This window comes from Trachemys scripta, chromosome 9 (assembly GCF_013100865.1).
Source record: "Trachemys scripta elegans isolate TJP31775 chromosome 9, CAS_Tse_1.0, whole genome shotgun sequence".
In the NCBI taxonomy this organism is placed as follows: domain Eukaryota; kingdom Metazoa; phylum Chordata; order Testudines; family Emydidae; genus Trachemys; species Trachemys scripta.
In genome coordinates this window covers 80,421,966-80,445,940 of record NC_048306.1, presented here as the reverse complement: position 1 = coordinate 80,445,940, position 23,975 = coordinate 80,421,966, and the positions used below count along the sequence as shown (strand labels likewise).

The window sequence follows — 23,975 nt, the reverse complement described above, 5'->3', positions numbered from 1 at the left end:
ATTCACGGACTAGCTGAGGCAGGGTGACAAAGGAGGAGCAGTCAGCTAAAGGTTGGCTCTCCATAGTACCACCTCGTAGCAGGAAGCTGAGAGCTCCCAGGCCAAGCCAGTAGAAGTACAGAAATTGCATTGCAGTATCCAACATTGCTGATAGTATGGTGGCATTTCTGAAAGTGCTGACTTCTTGAAACACTGGACCACATCCTGCCCTGACTTACATCCCATGCACTGGAGTTCTACTGTTTCACGGTTTGCAGCATGCACGAGATAGAAGTACAAGAGTGATTCCATTTAGCTAATCAACAACACAAGCTGCTACCAGAAATCCGTGCCTGCTCTCCCAAACAAGACTTTGCCCGAGCAGAAAGGATCCAAGGGCTGGGGAGAGTGGAAGGCTCCTTATGCCTTCTACGAAACGTGTGCGCCTGCGTAGAGTTGCGCACTATTGAAGGTTAGATTTTGAGTACAGGCTAGAAATCATATTCAAGGGGAGAAAATGGCTACTCAGAGGTGCAGTAAGTTAAATATAGACTCAGTTTCTTCCTATCACATCCCCTACATTTTGTGGCCAGCACTTTCCAACTATTTGCTGGTATGCCTTACTTCACAGGCAGAACTCCCAGTGATTTCAATGGATTGGGGACTTTAAAAGTTTGTGCTCAGCTACAGTAGGGTTGTGCCCTGTAGGCATTCACTCCTAAAGTGCCAGGCCAGAAAAGGCCATTAAGCGTTGGCATGCCATTTCCCTGCTCCATTGGTCATGGAACACAATCCTCCATGATCAATAAATCAATATGTTTCAGAGAGAGGCTTGAACTTAAACCTCGGCTTCAGACATTTGGAAACATAATGCACATTGAGCTCAGGAATTCACAGCTCAGGCTGATGCCTGTTGTGGGACAATGGACGGTCATTTCAGAATTGGCACTTAACTACAGTGTAGTGCTATAATTGAGATATTTTGCTACTGTTATTACTTAAGTTACTTTTCAGTGAACATCTTCAGTACATGCCCAAGGAAATCTACACTGTGCATGAGAAAGTCAGAGAAAAGAACTTTAAGCCTAATACTAGAGTTATTCTTTGCATCTACTTCTAAACTGCTGAGCAGTGTTGCTGTGGGCTGTTAAATAGTTGCAGAGTTTCACCACAGAGATGGCTGCACTAACTGTGTGCGGGGTGAAGTGATTCTGCTACATGTTTATAAATCTATTGGTAAAGTTTTCAAAGCTTTGGGCTCTTTCTAAGTGCAAAATCTATGGTCCTGGTTCAGGAAAGCACTTAAGCATAAGCTTAGCATTAAATATGTGCTTAAGCACCTTTCCTCTACAAGAATGCTTTACTAAATCAGGGCCCATATTTATACATAAAAAATAAGTATCACTAATTCAGAAATCCTACTAGATTGAGTACCAAAGCACTCGATTTGAGTTCAGTGGCCTGCAGTAAATAATACTGTACATACCTATTATTTCTAGATTTTCCTAGCCAGTAAGGAAAAATTCCCTTTGTCATGTCTTAAGAAAGGAAAGTAACCATTGTTGAAAGACCTTTGAAAAGTACCCTTTCACAGTAAGAAGTTTTCACCCCCCCCCAGGATACCTACTGTAAGAATGGCATCAGCACAACACATGAGCGAAGAAGGGGTCGCCTCTTGATTTCTCTTCGGAAACATGCATTTTGTTGGAAGCCATCTTTGATGTTCAAGATATACTGATTGTGCCAGGTAACAAACCGGACCTCTTTCAGACCCCGACAGTTGGCTTCTTCTATCAATCGTACAACAGGCTGTTTGAGAAAGAAAGAAAAAAAGTAAGTTATGGTAACAATGCAAAAGAACTAATGCTGCTTCTATCTTCAACTGTTTTTGTAAAGTGTTTTTAATAATATAACAATTCAACTACCCAGCTAAAAGGTTAAATGGGTATTTGTCTAATCACATTATAAACCTCAAATGTCTGCTTCAGAAGCACTAATAAAATGGAGAATTACATTTAATATGATTTATATATTCATTTTATTTATTTGCATATAGATTGTTCTTCATTCAAGGATCTCAGAATGCTTGACAAATATAAAATAAGTCTCACTATACTCCTGTGAGAGTGAGAAATAATAGCATCCACATTTTACAGATGGATAAACTGAGGCACAGAAGGGTTAAGTGACTTGCTGAAGCTCATACAGCAAGTCACTGGTAAAGATGAGAATTGAACACAGGAATCCCAGCATTAAAACCAAACCATTCATCTGCCTTCCCAAAGTGAGTTTTTAGAACAATGAACTGATCAAAATGAAAAGAATTTTCCTTTAAGAATAAGTCTCTATAACATATTCTCTCATATCTTAAAATCAGTTTTTGAGGGTTTAGCCACACTGCCCTGAAACTAGCATGTGTTAATTTGCTCTTAAATTTGATAGTACCTATTAGTCAGCTTCCACATTTAAAATGTTATCACAGGTCACTTGTGGAACAAAAGTTCAGCAGAGCATAGTTCTCATTTTATTGCTGTCTCTGCTGGCTGTATGCAATATTGATTCTATTCAACAGTCACCCTGATGTTTAAGTAATTTTCTACATTTCTGTGGCTGTTTCTAAAGGAGGAATTGGAGACTAATATTATAAACCTTTGTGTAGCAAAGTGCAATAATGTTCTCATGATTCTGGTGACGCTCTTGGAACTAACTAGTTTCATTCTCTAATACCAGAGGATTTTGGAAACATTGCTCCCTGAGCCAATAGACTCTCAAAAAGAGGAAAACATTACAGAGGTTTAGTGGCTCTGTTTTACTAAAACTCTTTAGATTGTGGTTCTCTACTTCTGTATTTTTACAGGAACAAGTCTAAGCCAGGTACAAGCTGAAAATAAATCTAATTCTACAGGACCAACCTGTACTCAGCAGCTCTGCAGATATACAAGGGGAAAAGGGCACAGAGGAGGGAGTACAGGTCTGTCGCATCTTACGCGCATTTAACATACGCGATTTCAACTTTACGCGGTCGGGAAAAAAAAAAAAAAAAGAGTTTTAATACTATATCTGTAGTGCGGGCGATTTTGCCCACCATTTAATTCAATGGGGTTCTGGCTATACGCGGTTTTCGCTTTACGCGCTAACTGCAGAATGGAACCCCCGCGTAAGATGAGACAGACCTGTAGTCGGTGTTGTCTGAATGGGTGCTCTGCTTCTGCATGCTGGGGAACTCTGAGAAGGATTCTGCCTCCTTGAGGCACAGTCCCTCTTGGCACTTCAACCTGGGGCAATGTGGCTCCACCCTGCCCCAATGCAGGTGCCCCTATGGCAAGATTAAGCCCAGCAGATGAAATTCACTATCCTGCCCCAGTTCACTAAGACCAAGTAAATGAGTTTGAGCAGGGGAACTACATGGAGACTGGGGCTGGGCAGAACTAAAATAACCTCTACCTATAGGTTAGCAGTGTAAGTAGTCACACAGCTGCTACTCCAACCTCTGCACTAGAGTAGTTGATGAAACCAATGGAAAGCACCTTCACAACACTTTGGTCAATGAATCAGGCCAATGACAGAACCACTGGCCAAGTCCCTGTTCCTTCCCCGCCCCAACCCAGAGCCTCTGCACTTGCAGAAGGACTGAGGTGTTCTGCAGACCTGGAAGCTTTCTATGGCCATAAGATGCAGGGTGAATTTTGACCACAGAGAAACAAAAACTTTGCTGTTTTATATATCAATAGAGTCACGGTGGAGATGAAAACTATTCAGTCCCCTGCAAATGAGGGGTATTGGCCCCCGGAGAAAGGACATATCAAATATTATACAGATACTACACTTGTTTTGGGCAAAGAGATCAAGGAGGAGTGATACCCACTCCACCTGAGCAAGTGTTTCCAATATAATTTTTGATTTTGGTCCAAAACAGGTTTATGGAAAGTTTCAGATACCTCTGAGTACTCTCTCCAGCCAAAATGGTCCCGGCAGAAGTATTTCCAGACTGTGTAGTAGTTGGAATTGGAACTGGTGCAGGATGGTGTGGACAGTCTCCGCATTTGGTCAAACTCAATAGTTTCATACAAGTTCATAACGTTCAGATCTACCAAAAACTCATGTCCCCTGGAAAGAATAAGAAAAACAAAGAATTTTCAATTTTTAATACATCCAAGGACACCTTGGGGGAGAGAGGGTTGGAAACAATGCTATTACAACATGTCTCAATTGCACCAGGCTTATCCACTACTGGCAAGCCAAACGAAGGTGGAATTCTGAGCACTCAGGGTCAAATTCTGTACTCATACCTCAAGCAACTGCATGGTCTTCAGCAGGGCTGCATGGGATGTAAGTGGATGCAATTTGGGCCTCCCTATTTATAGCCAGATTACGACAAAACATGGCTATGTACAGCATAGAGCTGTACCATCTTGGGACTGTGGATGGGGGGGTCAGGAAGTTCCAGAACGCCAGGTTGTGTATCTACTACTCCATGCCTTAGGATGCTGCAGGATATTTCACTCTCTCTGGCTGGTCAATGAGGAGGAAAAGCAATGGAGCCACAACCCCACTTTCTCTCCACCCCCTTTGTAGAAAGTGTTAGGAGGGGGTTGCCACTGCACTCATCCTCCTATTATAGGGACCACCTGTTCCTTGCTTAGAGAATAGAAGACGGGAAGGTTCCTAGTTCTTTCTCCAACAAACACACACACTATGGGCAATCTAACCCTTAATATATCTATAAGGATACTGGTGAAGAAATATTGTATAAGCATAGAAAGAAAAGAAACCTTCCTAGTACAGAGATATTTGTTCACTATAGATGAGTTATGGAAAGATCAATATATGCATCCTTGACATTTGTAGCATACTATCAAGCAAATACATCACACAACCCTGTTTGATGAAGCAGCCAAATACTATTCAAAAGGTTATTCTTGTGAAAGTTAGTGCTTCAGGAAAGAAGCGGAAATGTAAATGTCTCCAGATGAGGAGCATCTGCTGCTAATCCACCAGAGAGTTCAATTATCTTTCATCACATGTGCAGCAGAAGAGAACTGGCATAATATGAAAAGAAAAACTGATTTCACTATTATGAAGCTTACCCAGAGAAATATTTGCTTTTTGTTCTGCTAGCTGTATTGCTGCTACAAAATCGACACTTCAACATGCAACTTTATATAAAAGTAATTTGGTGCTTTCAGAAGTATAATGAGAGAAAATTGATATTACCTATCAAGAGTCGGCGCCTATATTCTTTACTTCAAGGAAAAATATAAGGCTGTTATGCTGATGTAGGAGTCATGTTTAAATGTGGCATCAGTCTGGTTCAGCAAAAATGGCTTCTAATACCACTTCACCAGCCATTATTGAGGGAGATAACCAATGTTTTACAGAATGTTTTGCTCTAAGCAAACAATCCCTACTAGCCAGCCAAACTTTTTGAAACCAGTTTCAGAGGAACAGCAAAGATGGTCTTGACCTTCGAAGTTTTGAACTGATCCAATCTAAACATCTCTCTCTAATTTGAGGGTGTTTGGATTTGTGTTCAAAAAGGCTATTCATATGAAGTCTTTAAGTCCCATCTCCAGCTGAAGCTGCATGTACATAGATCCCAAGCACAGTTCCTAAGCCAGTAGAGACAGGTAGTATGGGAGTTTTCTTGCAAGATTATAGAATGGGGCTAAGCAGTGGTTTATGAAATTATGAACTTCACCTCATTGATAATAGCCTTCAAAGACCTTAACATATTCCATTATCCTTAATGAATGTGTTATGGTTTATTTAGATAAAATATTTATGACTCAGATGTGAATAGCTTTATTTACAGTAGTGGGCTAGAATGTTAGATTTTAACTCATGTTGAGAAGCGCCTTACTTCTTGCATGAGTATATCACAACCTCGCCCCTAGGTTGTCAGCTTTTCTAGGCAGGGGATATGTCTTATCTATGTTCTGTAAAGTGCAGTATAAATTTTTACTGAGATACATGGGTGTTCAGTAGTACAAGAATAGTATTTCTTCTTTGACAATTTGCCTACTTTCATAGTCGTTTGAAAATTGAAGTTTATGGGAGCCCCGGCAACAAATCACAACATTTGTGCATATACTGGACTTTCTGCCTATTGTTTTGAAAATAGGATTCCATTTTCTATAAACTGCCATAAAATTAATTTACAGCAAGTTTGTGTTGTCAGCCAATAAATAAATAAATAAAACCAAGTAGCTTAAAAACTACTGCTTAGTAGCCAACCGAGAAATACTTCAAAGATAAGTGGTTTATTAGCAAATTGGAGCTTCAACCTGGACATTCCAAGGAACGAATGATTCCACAGGAACACTGATGACAGTGCAAAGAGACAGCTTTGTGGGGATCAAAGCATATATCAGGCATACCTATATCTGTCTGTATAAAATAAATGATCAATTCCTGACAGGCCTGCACAAAGCTGCTTACACAGTATCACTCCACTCTTACAAGAAGAATCAGATTTCTTAGTAAAATGATTAGGATTAGCATATTGCCCAGCTAATGCTGTTGGTTCTCACTTATATGCTATTTACACGCTTTCACATTTCAATAGTTTTTCCACTTAGAGCTAATAACTCAGATGAATGAATCTTTTGAGTATTATCAACATGGCATTTAACCCAATGTGAAGTATTTCTTTTTTGCACTGACTATAGCCTGCAAAAATATGGCTAATATTTGAAACGTATAAGTTTGTTAAAAACTCTCGCATGTTAAACCTGCAAAAAAAAAAAAAAAAAAAAAAAAACCCTGCCATATTTGACACTCGTTATGGCAAAAGTAATGGGTACTTAAACATGGGTTAGCGGCACTTTATTGATTTGCTTGAGAAAGCCAGGAGAGACTGCAGCTTATCTCACATTATCGCTATTCACCTTGCAATCTGTGGTTTTCTATCAAAGAATCACAAGGAATGGGTCTAAATCCTGAGAGGTGCTGAACACAAGCAACTCTCTTTGAACTCCCAATGGGAGCTGTAAGCGCACAGCACATTTCAGGATTTAGTATTATTGTTTGTGTGTTTTGTTTGCTGTTAGGCTCCTGAAGTGCTAGGCACTTCCCAGACATACAAGAAGGGACAATGATGCTTGCTCCCACGAGCTCCCAGTCTAAGAAATTGGCCCAGTGTTATTTGAACGAACGGTTCATGGTATTGTTTTAGCTTAGCTCTCTTTGTTCTTCAATATGCTTTTATATAGTCTTTAAGGACAGGTATGAGAAAAATACTAAATTACATTTTTTACAGTTCCACCAGCTGCTCTCTCCTAAACACTCTGGGCCAAATTCACCCCTTTTCTAACTCCACTGAAGTCAACATGGAGTTACGCCAGGGATGAATTTGGCCCATTCCATTTCAGAGACTCACTGCTGAGAACTTTCAGTCTCACTGCAGCAGTAGAACTGTGTAATAGAATGTCTCCATCTGGTAAAAATCCACCTCTTTCATATTTATAAATTGCTACATATAAGGCACATTTTGCAAGTCAATCAATACTGTTATCTAAATGATGTCATGTCGTAGCTGTGATTCTAAAAGGATTTCTGTTGAGAAGATAGTATAATGTGCAAAATTGCTAGAATAATTAACCATTTGTTCACTACACATGCCAACATATGAAATCATTACAACCTGAATCTGGATATGAAAAATCACTAAATCCTGAAAAGGAGGGCTACTTTAGTACTTTCTGTGTCATCTTATCAGTAGCTCCTCCTACCCTATGAAATCTTGAAACACTAATGAAATCTGACGATCCACAGCATATTTCATCAATGCATAATGCACAAACACCCACACTGATTCAGAAATGTGTCCTCTTATCCAGCATTATTTTAAGAGTAATATCCTACACTTTAGGTAAGAACAGTATGTACAAACCAAACATTGCATGTAAATGATAAAAAATAGGGCTTTCAATTAATCTCCGTTAACTCATGCAATTAACTAAAAAAATTAATCGCTATTAATCGCACTCATAACAATAGAATACCAATTGAAATTTATTAAATATTTTTGGATGTTTTTCTACATTTTCAATATTGATTTCAATTACAACGCAGAATACAAAGTGGGCAGTGTTCACTTTATATTATTATTTTTTATTACAAATATATGCACTGTACAAATAAACAAAAGAAACAGTATTTTTCAATTCACCTTGTACAAGTACTGAAGTGCAATCTCTTTATCGTGAAAGTGCAACTTACAAATGCAGATTTTTTTGGTTATATAACTGCACTCAAAAACAAAACAGTGTAAAACTTTAGCGCCTACAAGTCCACTGAGTCCTACTTCTTGGTCGGCCAATTGCTAAGACAAACAAGGTTGGTTATAATTTGCAGGAGATAATGCTGCCTGCTTCTTGTTTATAAAGTCACGTGAAAGTGAGAACAGGCCTTTGCATGGCACTGCTGTAGCCGGTGTTGCAAGATATTTACGTGCCAGATGCACTAAAGATTCATATGCCCCTTTATGCTTTGGCCACCATTCCATGTTGATGACTGTTAAAAAAAAATAATCCATCAATTACATTTGTGACTGTACTCCTTGGAGGGGAAGGGAAGGGGGAAAAGAACTGAATGTCTCTTGCTCTGTTTTACCCATATTCTGTATATATTTCATGTTATAGTAGTCTTGGATGATGACCCAGCACATGTTCATTTTAAGAACACTTTCACAGCAGATTTGACAAAACGCAAAGAAGGTACTGATGTGAGATTTCTAAAAACAGCTAAGGCACTCGACCTAAGGTTCAAGAATCTGAAGTGCCATACAAAATCTGAGAGGGACGAGGTGTGGAGCATGCTTTTAGAAGTCTTAAAAGAGCAACACTGATGCAGAAACTACAAAACGCAAACCACCAAAAAAGAAAATCAACCTTCTGCTGGTGGCATCTGACTCAGATGATGAAAATGAACATGCATCGGTCCGCACTGCTTTGGATCGTTATCAAGCAGAACCCATCATCAGCATGGAAGCATGTCCTGTGGAATGGTGGTTGAAGCATGAAGGGACATATGACTCTTTAGTGCATCTGGCACGTAAATATCTTGCAACACCAGCTACAACAGTACCATGCAAAGGCCTGTTCTCACTTTCAGGTGACATTGTAAACAAGAAGCAGGCAGCATTATCTCCTGCAAATTATAACCAACCTTGTTTGTCTGAGTGATTGGCTGACCAAAAAGTAGGACTGAGTGGACTTGTAGGCTCTAAAATTTTGCATTGTTTTATTTTTGAATGCAGTTTTTTTTGTACATAATTCTACATTTGTAAATTCAACTTTCATGATAAAGAGATTGCACTACAGTACTTGTATGAGGTGAATTGAAAAATACAATTTTTTTACAGTTTAAATATCTGTAATAAAAATAAACATAAAGTGAGCACTGTACACTGTGTATTCTGTTATAACGGAAAGTATATTTGAAACTGTAGTAAACATCCAAAAATATTTAAAATAAATGGTATTCTGGTGTTGTTTAACAGCACAATTAATCACACTTAATTTTTTTAAGCGCTTGACAGCCCTAATAAAAAATAAACAATGATAAGAAAACCAGCACTACTTGTAATAAATTACCAGTGTGAACCTGCTGAAACTGAATGCAAGTCAAGAATACATACACTTTCTGGAGTGAAAAAAGCACCTTCCTGGTATGCAGTCATTTTGTTCCATAACAATAAGCTGTAAACTACTTTATTTGAAAACAATGCGTGAAATCATGAGGATATCATTTCCGTTGAAAAGCTGAGCTAGATTATCTGAAGTATTTGCAAGCAGCATTGTAAATGTGAATATGTGTGTAAAATTTTTCATGACAATATTTGCAATTCTGTTTCAGAGGATTTTTGTTTTTTTACCTTAAAATATACACTTACCTTTGTATATTTTGACACAAATTCATCTTTGAATAAAATATTTTAATTTTGAAAAGATCAAGGGTTCTTTGTTTGTTTCCTTTTCACAATAGGATTGTTTTGGAATAAAACATGGGCTCAGATTCACTCCCAATTTATCTTATTTTGAAGCCAAAGCGCATGACACACTGCAATTTTTAAATCCACAAAATTCAGTCCTAGTCACATAATCGCAGTGAAATGCAAAAAAATAAAATGTAGTTTTAAAAATGTTTGGTGAATTATTTATACATCTATATTTTCTTTAATCCAAAAACACAAAGAGTTATATTAGCCACACAAAATGTGTTTTCAAGGCCACAGCCCTTCCTAAAGTATCACATAAGTGATTAAGTTCCTTGGAGGACCAAAGTCATAAAATGTTGAATGCTGATAAACAAATTTCACAGGCACCCAAATAATGGCGGATTACTCATACATGACTTTGATGTTTCTAATCACATATTTAACTGTACTAAAATACAGAATCGGACATCACCTTATAATGTAGTTGAAAGTGTATGAGAAATGAAGTACTATGCAATACTGATGAGCTGTATGAGGGAAAAATGTTATTAATTTTAGGGGAATATACTGAACTGTGTGGTTGTTTTAGTCATGTCTTGATGGCAGCAACTTAGACTTAACGGGTCAACTTTCCAAACTCAGCATAATGGCTGTACATAGAAAACCCTCATGCACAAATCATTTAACTGCACCAGCAAATGGGAACTTGGGAGTTTTTCTTATGGCTTTTCTTCTGATAGTTCTTCAGCCAGAGCAAAAGGTCAATTTCTTCTTTCCCATAGTAACTATGAGGTTTACATTGTCAGATACTGATCCAATAAATTGACTTGCAATTACTTCCTCCCCGCCCCCTCCTCCCCCCACTTACATCTGTAATTATGGAGAATCTGTTCACAGCTGAGTCTGCAACTAGTTCCCATTATAAGTCCTATGTTTAGTGTCCTTATAACTCTGGCTAGCAAAAATAGCTTGGCCTGAAAATTGCTGTTTACTCTGAAGGCTAAGGAGAATTGTTCTGAAAAGCTTTCATTAAATTAGTCAAGCTATTTCTTAGTTTCAGATCATTATTGAAGAATCAGTCTGATTTTTACTGGTGTGCAATGTTTTTTGTAAATTTGTAGCTCAGTGGTTCCCAGCCTTTTCCATACCAAATTCCCCTTCCATTTAGCAATAGAAGGGCAGCTCCTTAACACTTGTTGGCAATCCCTAGGTTGAGATCCCATCCATCCAGCTCAAACACAGCTTATTCCTCCTCCCCCTCAAAGGAATTCTTCTTAGTGAATAAAACAAGTTGTAATTAAGAAAATTTAGTAATAATCAGTGTATCTAATTGTAATGTTTACAGTCTGAGAATTTTGTCCTCTGGTGCTAGCTGCAGCTTAGATAGAATATAAGAGCCCTCCTACTCTCCACTGTGGCATCCGGGGACTTTCCCTTAGCACAAGTAGTATAGGCCTATATTTCTGAAGCTAGGAGACCAGGGTTCTTGAGATGACTCTGCATGGTTGTGTAATACATCCAGTCATTGTGGGTGTTTTGGGAGTTGGTTTTCTTTGTAACATGAATAGGACCTTATTTATCATAGAATATCAGGGTTGGAAGGGACCTCAGGAGGTCATCTAGTCCAACCCCCTGCTCAAAGCAGGACCAATCCCCAGACAGATTTTTGCCCCAGCTCCCTAAGTGGCCCCCTCAAGGACTGAACTCACAACCCTGGGTTTAGCATGCCAATGCTCAAACCACTGAGCTATCCCTTCCTCCTCCCGCCCCCCTTCATTTCCTGCATTGCCATGAAAATGGAATCCACTACCCATTTCCCTCAGAACTTTGCAAAAGAAAAGTTCAGTGATTTCTTTCAGAGATACAGCATAGTAGATTTTTCTTTAAAAAGTTTGAAAAAAATCAAATCTCTCTTAAATAATGGGTGCTTTAAAAATGACACTTTTTCAATCTATAGATTGAAAAGGATGAAGTTTTCAGAACTGAGTTGTACATTTAGATGTCCACTTCCCAATAATTTTGGTGGGAGCTGGGGGCCCAGGTTGCCTAGACATCTTTGAATATCCCAAAATGTTTGACTTTGAGGTCCCTCTAAACCTTGACTGTAAAACTTCTAAATTGACATACATTTAAAATCTAGGAATGAAAATGTTCAGAACAGGCAAGGTATTATTTAACACAGGCCCTTTTATTTAAGTGCTGTGGATGGCTTTGAATATTTACTTACCTTTCTATAAATGTTTCCATTATTTTAAAATGCTTAAACTTTTTCAATTGTAACATTTGCTGGTACTCCTGCATTGCAACCTTAACAAATGTCCACGAAGTTATTTGTCTGTTAATAGCGCTTCATTTAAAACATTTTCTTCTGTGCCTCAAAAAGACCTATTTCGAGCATATGTAATGCAAAGCCCAGAAACAAAATTAATTGTGACTGATACAGCAGGTGATTGCATGATTACATTCCTGAGTTAGCTCTGAGATACTGGTGATGAAACTAAATACGACAATGTACCTCTCAATTGTGCAAGGCCTAAATGTGAGATAAAGACTAAAATCAGGGACTTAGAAACAATAAGAGTGCCAGAAGTTTAACGTTATATGGGATCCACTCCTTAGCCAAAATAACTTCATGTTTAACCTCAGTATCATGATTCAATATTTCTGATGTAAATAATTAACAATGTGAGATTGCAGCAGGTAAGCATGGGACAGATAAATGTGGATATAAAATGAGGGTGGTCCTACATAATGTATAATGGACAATGTTTGGATTGGGAATTAAAACCCATCCTAATGGGGAAGGGATAAAGTGGGCACCTTCTCAACCCCTCCTTGAGCTTTCCTCCAAACAATTAACTCCATGCAATAGAGTCCTCCATGTTCCAATACCATTCCTGGATATAGTGTATTCTGAGGGAGATCAAAGGACCACCCCCATCAGTGTTGGTCAAGTTATATTATTCAGCTTTTATCTGGAAATGGCACTAGCAGGAATAACAGGAAAGGAAATGGTGGAGACAACAGTTCGGTACAGATTTGGGAAAGCAGGAAATTCATTCGAACACTCTGCAGAGTCAAGAGCTACTCCCACTGCCTATTTAGCTGTACAACATGTAACCAATAATAAAACAATACTTGGTATTTCTGTAGTACCTTCCAACTGAGACGGTTAATGCACTTTACAAACATTAACAAATTGTGTCTCACAGCAACCCTATGAGGTAGGTAGATATTCTCATCCCCATTTTACATCCAGAGAAATTGAAACGTGGAGAAGCTGTGACTTGTCCAAAGTCACTCAGCAAATCAGTTGTAGAGCTAGGAATTACTCCTGGGGAAATTCTGTGCCAAAAATTTGAAAAATCTGTACACAATACTTTAAAATTCTGCATATTTTATTTGTCAAAATAGCACTATATAATCACACCAGTTTCAATTATTTTGGTAATTTATTTCAAAATACCTATCAGCAACAATACAGAGAAAAAAAAAATGCTCCAGGAGTAGAGAGTTAAAGAAACCCCTACCACATCCCAGTTCCTATTTCTCTGCCCCCTCCCCCAAGAGCACAGCAGGGGGAACAGACACCCACTCCTCCTTCCCCCAAAGCCCAGCCGCAAGGTGTCCCCACCCCAGACACCCGCACTGCTCCCCACCAGAGCCCAGCTGCAGGACCCGCCCTCCCCCAAGCCAGACACTCGCATTCACCCCTTCCCCCCAGCCATCAGAGCCCAGCCGCAGGGTGCTCCCTAGCCCAGACCCCCACACTCCCTCCCACTCTAGCCCTCAGTTGCGCACCCCTCCCCCGGGCCAGATGCTTGCAATACCTCCCCCCCAGATGCCAGCTGCGCACTTCCCCCCACCCAGACACCCACACCCCCGAGATCCCGAGGGAGAAACAGCCTGATGCTGGGTCCTGGGCTTGTGTGGAGATTCTGCACGTTGCCTCCTTCCTTCAGGGCATGCCAGGAACTGCAGCTGCCAGGAACCTTCCAGCTCCCTCCCCCTCCCTCTGGCAGTGTCTTCTAGTTGCCAGCTGTACTCTGCTGGGCCCAGCAGGCAGTCTCTAATGGCAGCCAGAAGCTCTGCAGCCCATTTCTGGGAAGGAAAAGGAAATTCTGTGCAAAAAACATTAATTTCTGTGCAAATTCTGCATGCGCAGTGGTGCAGAATTCCCCCAGCTTATAGGAATAGAGAGCTCTTAATAACCTGCTCTGTACTTTAACCACTAACTAGATCATGCTCCTTCTTTATAAAACTGGGCTGTTTAATGGAATTTTATTTACATTATAAGAGTAAATATTCTGTACTCTCTTCAGTGAACATCACTTAAGTGAGTATATGTATTGCATACACACTAGGAGGGCCAAATTCTGTACTCAGTTAAACCATGAGACTCCGTTGACTTCAATGAAGTTGCCCAAGTGCAATGCAGAACGGAATTTGGATAACTGTTCCTCTGCGCCCAATCCATAGAGAATGGCAATGAAGCCGTCGGATATCTATTTAGTATCCTTTACAGCGAGTTTCTTATGCACCTACTAACAGCAAATTAAAATCACATGTTGCTCTGTTCAAGGAATATGGCCCTCTAATTCTTATGATGAATTTAAGTTTAAGGAGTGAACTATCTACAGACTAGTATCAGAGGGGTAGCCGTGTTAGTCTGAATCTGTAAAAAGTAACAGAGGGTCCTGTGGCACCTTTAAGACTAACAGAAGTAACTTAAAGGTGCCACAGGACCCTCTGTTACTATCTACAGACTATCCTTGTAACCAGGCGATTGTACTGTATACACTATGTGCAAACAGAAGTTTAGGAGAAAGATTTTTTTTTATCGGAAGTAACGTGAAAAGGTATGTGGGTTTTAAACTCTGCTCTTAAGTTCAGATACATGTCATGAAACTTACCACATATGTTAGACAACAGAAGAGGTGCACTGATCAACAAAGGTCTGTACAGGAAGTGAAACTCAGTTCCCATCAGACCAGCTGTGATATGAACCAAGATTAAGAGCTAAACACTATCTAAAAGTATGTAACTGTTGATTTCCTCTCTGACTAAACCCTGCTCTTCCCTGAAATAGCAAAAGTTTAAAAGCTATTCAAGAGAACAGATCAACTAGGTCTCCAAATAGATATGAAGTCCTTTTGTGCTAAAATTTGCAAGCTTGGTTAAATCAAATTCAGTCAAATATAAGTCACAAGAATACTGGTTAGGCATTCACACCTCCTGGGTAGCCCTGCCAATTTTTAAAGTGAGTGCTATTTTCTCTTATTCAAAGCAAATAGTTGTGCAAAGTTATAAGGTGAAATCCAGCGCTGTGGAGATAGCAAGCACAAAGTTTATGAACTACTGTACTTAAGCTGCACTGTATGTGGCTGAATTTCACCCAAAGGAAATTATTGTAGTAGATTTTTCTAAGTGAGGTTGCTAGTAGTTTTAAACATCCAGCCTCACATCCTGGAAAACATGGGTCCAACTCTGCTCCTATTGAAATGGATATGGGCCCAGATACCACATTGAGTCATGCTCTATAAGTACCTGATCCAAAACCCATTGAAGTCCATGGGAGACTTTCCAATGACTTCTGTAGGCTTTGAATCAGGCTTTATATATTTAGGTTAGAGGAGAAGCAGAGTAAGTTTTGCTATTGACATTAATGAGATCAGGACAGAATCTCATGAGTTGTAGTGCCAAATTAAATAAAAGAAAGGGCAAAATTCAAAACTGGTTTAAGCAAGTGTAACTCCAAAAACTCTTCAGAGTTGCACCTAGTTACACCAGGCCTGGATTTGGCAAATGGAGAGGGAGAGACTGAATGGGATATTTCAGGTTTTTAATTTTGCAATATTTTCATGATCTACCAAAAAATTTTAAAGTCAATTTTCAAACTTGAGTGCCCAAAGTTGGCTCCTGAATACATATCTGGCAAGTTCAGCAAGATTTTCAATGGTGTTGTCTGCTAAGTTACAGGTACTTAACGCTTCTGAAAAATCAGGCCTCTTTTACTGAAATACTTGTACAGTATCAGCTCGCAGGATCTGAAAGTTCTATCCAAAAGTGAGTAATTAAAACTCCCACAGGAAGTAACAGTTAAGTATTATTATCATCCCCGTTATTCTTCAAATGGTGAGCTAGGCATAGAGAAGTTATGAGACTTGGCTCTGCCATTGAAATCCTGTGGATCCTGGTCAAGAACAGAGCATGGAATCCTGACTCTTAAGTTCTTTGGTCTGACCAGCAGAGCCATTCCCTCCTTTAAGCCCTCTGAGGTATTTCCCACCCCCAAATTAAAAAAAAAAAAAAAAAAAAGTCATTGCAACACATTGTCTTATTTAGCAAAATGTTGTGAAATATCAAGCCAATTAGTTGCAATGAGTCTTAAAGAAAGGAATTTTTCTCATGGTTTTGGTAGTGTAGCAATAGAGCATGTGATTGGGTTTTGGGTGCTTCCTATCAGAAGAATGAACAGCATCCCCCACAGCTGCAATACCTTGCATGAAGGCAATTGCTAACACTAAATATAGCAGACATGATGTTCACTCATGGTCTTATCTTTATTTCAACATTCTTAAACTAAAAAATGAAAGAAGGCAGGTGACAAGCAGGGCAGGAAAATATTTGAGTATTTTGCTTAATCTGTCCTCTCATCATGTCACATAGCTTCTCTCAGCTATGACTGACTGTAAGCCATGCAGATCATATACAGTAAATAAGATTCAGAAAGAGAAAACATACCACAGCAAGCAAAATTCACCTCTAAATCTTAACCTCCATCAACAATAATGCAAAACTTTTACTTTCTGACTGTAAATCAGCATTACTACTTCCCACAAAACTTTGCAAAAATCCATCAGCTGATCTTTTTTTTTTTTTTTTTTTTTATTTCTTCACAAACTGGGTGGGAGGGGTGGAGAAGTAAAAGGCCAAAGTTTATCATTGCACTGCTGTAAATGTGTAATAACTACAATGGTCTTGCTCCAGATTTACACATGTGTAATTCAGATGAGACTGTAGCTCCTAATGAATACACTGCTGATGTCAGACTTATGCAAATCTTCCAAACATTACTGGATGTACTGGTTTTCGGAGTATAATTCCCAGTTGTCCCTTCTATTTGCATTCGAAGATTTACATTTAAATCCTCAGCTGGTGTAAGCTGGTATAGCTCCACTGACACCAGTAAAGTACTCGGATTTACATCAGCTGAGGATATGGCCTGTAGAGTTTATGGGCCAGAGTCACTGGAATATTCTGGTTGCTTTGTACCACTGTGGTGTCACAAACCAGCCAGAAACCAAGAGTAATTGACCGGTAGGCTGGGCTCATGGCTGCTTTGTATCACCAGAATGGGATAAAAGCAGGCCAAATGAACAAAGGAATCTGGTCCAATATTTTTACTCAAAACATTTAAAAGTTAATAATTTTTTCAAGTACTTGTAGATCCTCAGATGAAAAAAGCGCTCAATAAGTGCGAAGTTCTGTCATTAACAAACACTAATGTGGGACAGTTTTTTTAAAGGTCAATGCAACCTTCAGGAATGCACACCTGCCTGTTCAACCCACAAAACCTCACGTGTGCACAAGAAGTGTAAATGCATATGCAAGAACCCTTCATGTTCAAGGATTATCAACCTGTTATATCAACCTTTGAAAAATCTGGAACAATGGGTCTGATTCGGCTCTCACATAGGTACCAAGCAAGGAATATCTCCAGTAAGTCAATGAAGTTACACTGTTTTAACAGAGAGCAGAATCTGGCCCTGTATATCTACTTACTTCAAAAAGGTGCAGTTTATTAGAGTGCCCTTTTCCCCACCCCTCCCACCTGAGTACAGCAACACATTAATCAGAGCACTTCTGAATGATGGGTTTTTGCCAAATGAAAGGGCACCTTGTCCCAAACATCTTTGGTCTCATGTTTGATCTATTCCTTGTGATGACTATGCTTTGATTCATCATCATTGGTCAAGTGGGGTGTTCCCAGTAAATAAACAAAATATAGCAGTTAAGTATAATCAAGGAGACAAATTCTCGCTTACTTGCTATTAAGAAACAGGTAAACAGAGCCCTTCGTTAACACCCCCTTTGCCTGACTCTTTATACCTTAGCAACAGTAACTATATACGTTGACAAAATAAGCAAGGTTTCACCAAAGCAATCAGCCTTAGAACTATGACCTGTTCATTTGGAAATACAATAAATCTAAAACCCATATTATTATTTTGTATAGAATGGGCTAAATTCTGCTCATCAAGGTACTAGTACAACCTTATTGACTTTGATAAAATTGCATCTTTGTACTTACAGGGTGACTTTAGTTCTAATGTATGTGTGTTGCTATAATCTCAAAGTACTAGCCAGCCTAATAAGATACCAGATTTTTTCTTTGCACCTCCCAGGAGTACGCTAATGTAAACCAATTAACTTTTGACTGTTCAGATTCTCTACTGAAAGCTGATGAATCATCAAATTCAAACTGAGGCTTGTGTATCTGAACCAAATGAGGTCTACGAACCACTTATAAAAAATGTCAAATAAGAATAGGGAAAAATAATGAATAAACTCTCTTAACAATAGGGTCAAAAGTTGTCAGATGCACTTTCCTATCCTTTATATATGCCAATATTCTTCCCTTGAAGTTTCTCACAATTTTTTATAGCTCTAAGCAAGCAAGGAAAATATCACATGGATTATTTTATAACCCTATGGGATGATGGCCTCATAGTTTATACTGTGGACTTTAAACCACAGCAATACAAGGGTTATAACATATTAGGTGTTTTTTCATTTCTCTGCTAATAAGCCAATGAAAAAAAAAAAAATCAAATGCTGGGAGTGTGGGGGGACTTCCTTCAAGGACTGGTAAGTCACTTCTACATTAGCAATTTGAATCTAACACAGATCAGTAGAACCAAATCATTAGAATCTGAAAGTTGTCAGGTGCTCTATACAGACTTAGGTTAGTGGTATCAGTGCAATACAGTCCCAGGTGATAGAATATAAATCCTCATTTGGTGGTGGAGTTTCTGCTCACTGTTGCAGTTTAAAGGTGTCAATATCAGGTAAACTACCACCACAGTAGATATTCAGGTTGATAGTCTCAGAGTGTCCAAGGACAGACCAGGCAAGGGGAAAATTTAACTGTCACTGCTAAATATTAGAACTTGTTGGAAAAGTGGAATTTCCATTCCATAGGAAATTACAACATTTCAAAGAAATTATTTCAAAACTTCCCATGAAATGAAAATTCTGATTCAGGACCACTGAAATGTTTTGCTTTAATAACATGCTTGAATCTTTTTGTTTCAAAATAATATTTCATGTATATGATAAATGCATCATTAAAATATAAGAGTCAAAATTAATCAAAATTACAAAACAAATAAAACGAGAAATTAAAAATGATTGTTAGATAAAATGTTTCCACAAAAATATTCTGATTTCAATGAAAATGCATTTTCAGACAGAAAACTGTTCCATCTAAAAGCTTTCAACCAGCTCTACTAAATATGAACTCCCCAAAACAATACGGAAGCATATTAGAAGGGGGACACTGGGAAAGCTGCTTTGTGGATAGGGAACTTTAGTCCCCAAGGCTTTCAAACTGCTTCAAGAGTCATACATTCATTTTTAAAAGTGATAATGGATAGAATTTTCAAAAAGCACCCAAAATCCAATTTTCAAAAGAGACTTAGGCAAGTAGGAATTGGTCTCCTAAATCAAACTTCATGAATATTGAAATGAAACTAGATTTATGGCAAATAGTAAAATTGTACCAAGTGCATTAGTATTTTATGATTGATGATCAGTTACAAATCAATAATGTTTTCAAAAGAGGCCACTGACTCTGGGGGCCTCAGTTTTTGGGTGGCGAACTTACCATCTCAAGTTGGGCATTCAACCAAGATACCCAAAAATCACAGGCCATTTTTGAAAATTTGGCTGCAAAGGCCTACTTGTACAGTACATATTGAAATCAGTAGGCATTTGATATGAATAAGTACTTGGTCTAAGTTATAGAGGACTTCAGGATGAAGGCCCCAACTAAACAAACTATTTTAGTGAATTCTTTTCTGCTATTCATCCTTAATGAACTGCACTGGTTGGCAATTGCACAATATTGTGACTGCTGGATTACCTATAAACAATTCTTCCAAGCAACCTGATTTAAACACTTATAAATCGTTGCTTTTAGAAAGGATTGTTTTATTACCATAAGTACACAAGGAACAGACTGACCTAAACCAGAAGCCAGGTGACAGCTGCTTTCAAAATTCCAATCTCCTTATTGATGCAAAAGGAGAAAAGGAATAAATGAGTGATTGCTGCTGATTCCTATGACAGCTCTACATATGCCTTATAACATCTCCAGATTTTTATAGCTAGAAGCCAATTAGTTTTATTTCATACGTAAATGGTAGTATAACAAGGGGCAAATAATAATTCATTGGACTGCATTATCAAAAAGCACAAGGCACATTTTAAAAATCACTTCACACACTTCTTGCTTAGAGTCTCTCTCTGGCTTTCTTTATAGCAAAGAATTTTTAAAAAATAAATTCAAATCCATTCAGCTGTGTATATTCAAGAAGTGGCAAGGCATAGTAAATTTCAGCTGTTCTCTCATCCCCCGTATTATCAATAACATATAACAAGTTATCTCATACAGTGCAACAGCTGTGCAGATCAGTGAGATAACTTGTTTAATTTAACAATTCAAACAAATGGACTTAAGTCAGAAGTCCCTGAGGGGGTAAAAAGGCTTCTTCTATTTGGCTATAAGTGACTTTAGAACCATATGGAAACACCCTAATGACATTTTAAAGAGGTGTCAGAGGCATGTTAATTTATATTTGTCCAGTTTTAGGGTGCTTCTGTCCACATGAACAAACAAAAAGAACCATGAGCTGTTCTGGTCTCACAGTAACATGGAATGTGAGGGGGGAAACAAAAAAACAAAAAAAAAGGAAGAGTACAACGGAATGGATGGCTAGAAATTCCATTGCATGCAAGGATGTCTCCTTTCCAAACATAGGGGCTGGGATGTTCAGTCAAATGAGGGATCTGGTTAGCTGAATATTACATGATGGTTTTATGAAGACCATAATGCAATAAGTAATGATAAATTTAGTTCTGAAAAGCTGATTAATATAGTGCCTTTGAACTTTTCCCATTTTCTGCAGAAACAGATGCATAATTTATACAGCACTGAAAAAAACCCTGCTTAACTCTGCAGCCAAATATTATCCCTTACTGAAGAGTATCCTAAAATATCATAGCCTGGGCATTCTCACGCTGGAAAGTGGTACTTGGCGTTGTTCTCTCAAATTCATAGTCTGCATCTCGACATTCTTCAGGGCCTCTCCTTGCATGTATGAGGAAGAAGACTAAGTGCTTGTGAATTTTTGAATCTGCTGAAGTTCATATCCCCAACTACCTTAGGGTTGTTGATATTTGTTTCCAAACACATTCAACATTTAAGAGAGCAAAACAGAGAGATTCCATTTATGATGAAATTATATATTCAGTTGGAGGCCACATTGCAGTAACTGAAGGTCTGAGGCATTCTTATTACAATGAACTAATTAAACAAGGTGCATTACATTTCCTATTTTAAGGTCACATTCCCTTAGGTAAAATCCAACAACTGAATGTGTATTTAGATGAGTAACATAACAGATAATGAGGAAAAAGATCCATATAAATATATACCTAAAGAATACAATAATTTTAATTTAGATATTAATCCCTCATTGAGCCAATGGCCCAGAACCATGAATTTTCTTGAAGCTCTGCACGATGAAAATATTGGATACAGAGTGTAATAATGAGTAACTATGCCATGTAAACTATGTACAAAACAAGGGTAAAACAACTACCACTCACTGGTTACTAGTGAGGCCGGTTTCTGCTTGGCCTTTCTTGGACATGCAAACTGCTGAACAGACATTTCCTTGTTTTATGCAATCTGCATAGATAGGCCTGTAAAGCTAGTCTGACCACAAGAGATTAATAGCTTTAGCCAAATAATGTGGTAACCATGTGAACCATGAGCTGCTCTAGCTTGTTTGTTAGCCTCTCAGCAAGGTTCAACATGCCGCTATCTGCATCTTGTTGCCAGGAAACACAACATCGCTTTGGAATACAGGAAAAGTCAGGTTGCAGTGACCACAAGTGAACTCCATGAAGACTCATACTGACCCCGAACAATCCATATCCAAAGGATTAGGAGGTGTCTCGGACATAAAGAGATACTGTTTGTCAGAGAGAGCTTCCTCCTGTACACTGCAACCCTTAAAAAAGTCTTTTTCAGATTTATTGTTCAAAACTAGAAGTCCCAATGCTGAGTAAGTTCTATGTCTAGGCACATGCTGATAATTATCATCTAAGGTAGATCTCTCAAGGAACTAAATAGTTGGATGTACAGCATTTGCTAGATCTTGATTCCACAATAACATTTAACATAAATCTTTTATTAGAAAGGGTACAGGATGTTGCAAATTGCTAGTGTACATTAAACCTTATTCGGGGGCCTGATTCTGTAGTATTGACTAAGGCCAAGATCTCCACCAAAGTCAATGGAGAGACTGAGGTAAAGACTACAGGATCAGCAGGTTGGTGAGGAAGTTTTGCAACTAAAAAGAATTAAACGTATTTATACTGTCAATATGCTACCGCCTCTTTTATCCCCCAAAAAACTAAAATGGACAATACCCACTGAGAGGCTGTTTAAAACTGATCCAATTCCGGATGTTCAAAGATCTGTCTCTGTACTCCAGGAGGTCTCTAGCAGGCTATAGACCGTTCAGAGTAGTTCTGACCCAGCATTTCTGGATTTTCCAGGATTACACTGCCTTTCTCACTTTACTCATGGCAACAGAACATAATGTGTTTGACAATAATCCTGATAAATTTCTTCCTGACTAGTTTAGACAGACAGAAACTCCATGTACCAAGATGCCAAAATACTCTTCAGACTGGAAATTAGCATCATAAGCATAAAAAGGGAGGGCACTATTCTGCCAGTTTTACAATCTGAAAGTGGGAGGATTAAAGTGACTGTGAAAGGGTTTTTGATTTTTTTTTTTTTTTAATTATTCACTCCTGACACTGATTTAGACTAGCCATCTCATGTGTATAGCAATGGAATTTGTGAGGGTTTTTTTTTTGTTTTTGTTTTTGTTTTTAAAAGGAAAACTTAACAAGGAACTTTTTTGTTATTAGCTGAGCTCAGATTTTAGTTACTTCGATCTGTTTTTCTTATTTCAAGACTTTTTTTGGGCTGATTTATTTTCAGTTTCCATAGCCAGTTATATACAGTTTAAACTACCTGGAAAAAAAAAATGTAAGCCACAACATTGTAAAATTAAAATATAGTGGATTCTGTTTGTAAGTTAGGATTTTTTGAGGAAAAAGGCATATTTTTCTGAGACATAATTCTGTATCATGGGATCTAGATTATTCCCCAAAATAGATAATTGAATTTCTTTTTCTCTACCTTGCTTTAAATTTTCAATGCAGGTTATGCACTACCTAAGTGCTGTCATTTTCCAGGGTGTTCTCAGTGAAAGGGTGGGAAGTTATAATTGATGAGGCTAGGGCGTTAGAAGCTAATCCAGTGCTCAATAAAGTCACTGGAAAAACTCCCACTGATTTCACTGGGCAATGGTTTGGGCCTCTGGTATCTAAAAGGCAAGTTCAGTATTTTAACTGAAACTGAAATGTTTCTGACCCTGAAACATTAAGGAAGAAGGAATGACACTCTTCAAAAGTGCATGTGGGGGAAAACAAACTCACAGAGATGCAGATACTAGAGACTAAACTCAAGGTTTATTCTATGTATGTGGACAAAAGGGTAGTTCCACACTCTATCATCAGAATAAGTGGCACTGCAGACTTCTGAGGCAGGGCACAAAAGATAGCAATAGGAAAATAAGAAAAGATCTGAGAAACTACACTACGTAACAGATTTCCTTCAGCATATCTCCAACACATTGAGCTTTGCATTTATGAGTTCTCTACAATGGCCTTCATTTGAGGCAGGAGA

The 23,975-nt window shown here is 38.4% G+C and overlaps 1 protein-coding gene across 3 annotated transcripts in view; it reads right to left on the bottom strand.

The window, feature by feature from the left end:
- The window catches only part of TIPARP (TCDD inducible poly(ADP-ribose) polymerase), a 69,279-nt gene that overhangs the window by 5,741 nt on the left and 39,563 nt on the right, over nucleotides 1-23,975 (bottom strand). For all 3 annotated transcript variants that reach the window (XM_034782397.1, XM_034782396.1, XM_034782398.1), the window contains exons 3-4: nucleotides 3,918-4,086; nucleotides 1,607-1,788 (exon numbers count right to left, since the gene is read on the bottom strand). In XM_034782397.1, coding sequence (XP_034638288.1) covers nucleotides 1,607-1,788; nucleotides 3,918-4,086 — 351 coding nt within the window. The remainder of the gene's footprint in view (nucleotides 1-1,606; nucleotides 1,789-3,917; nucleotides 4,087-23,975) is intronic.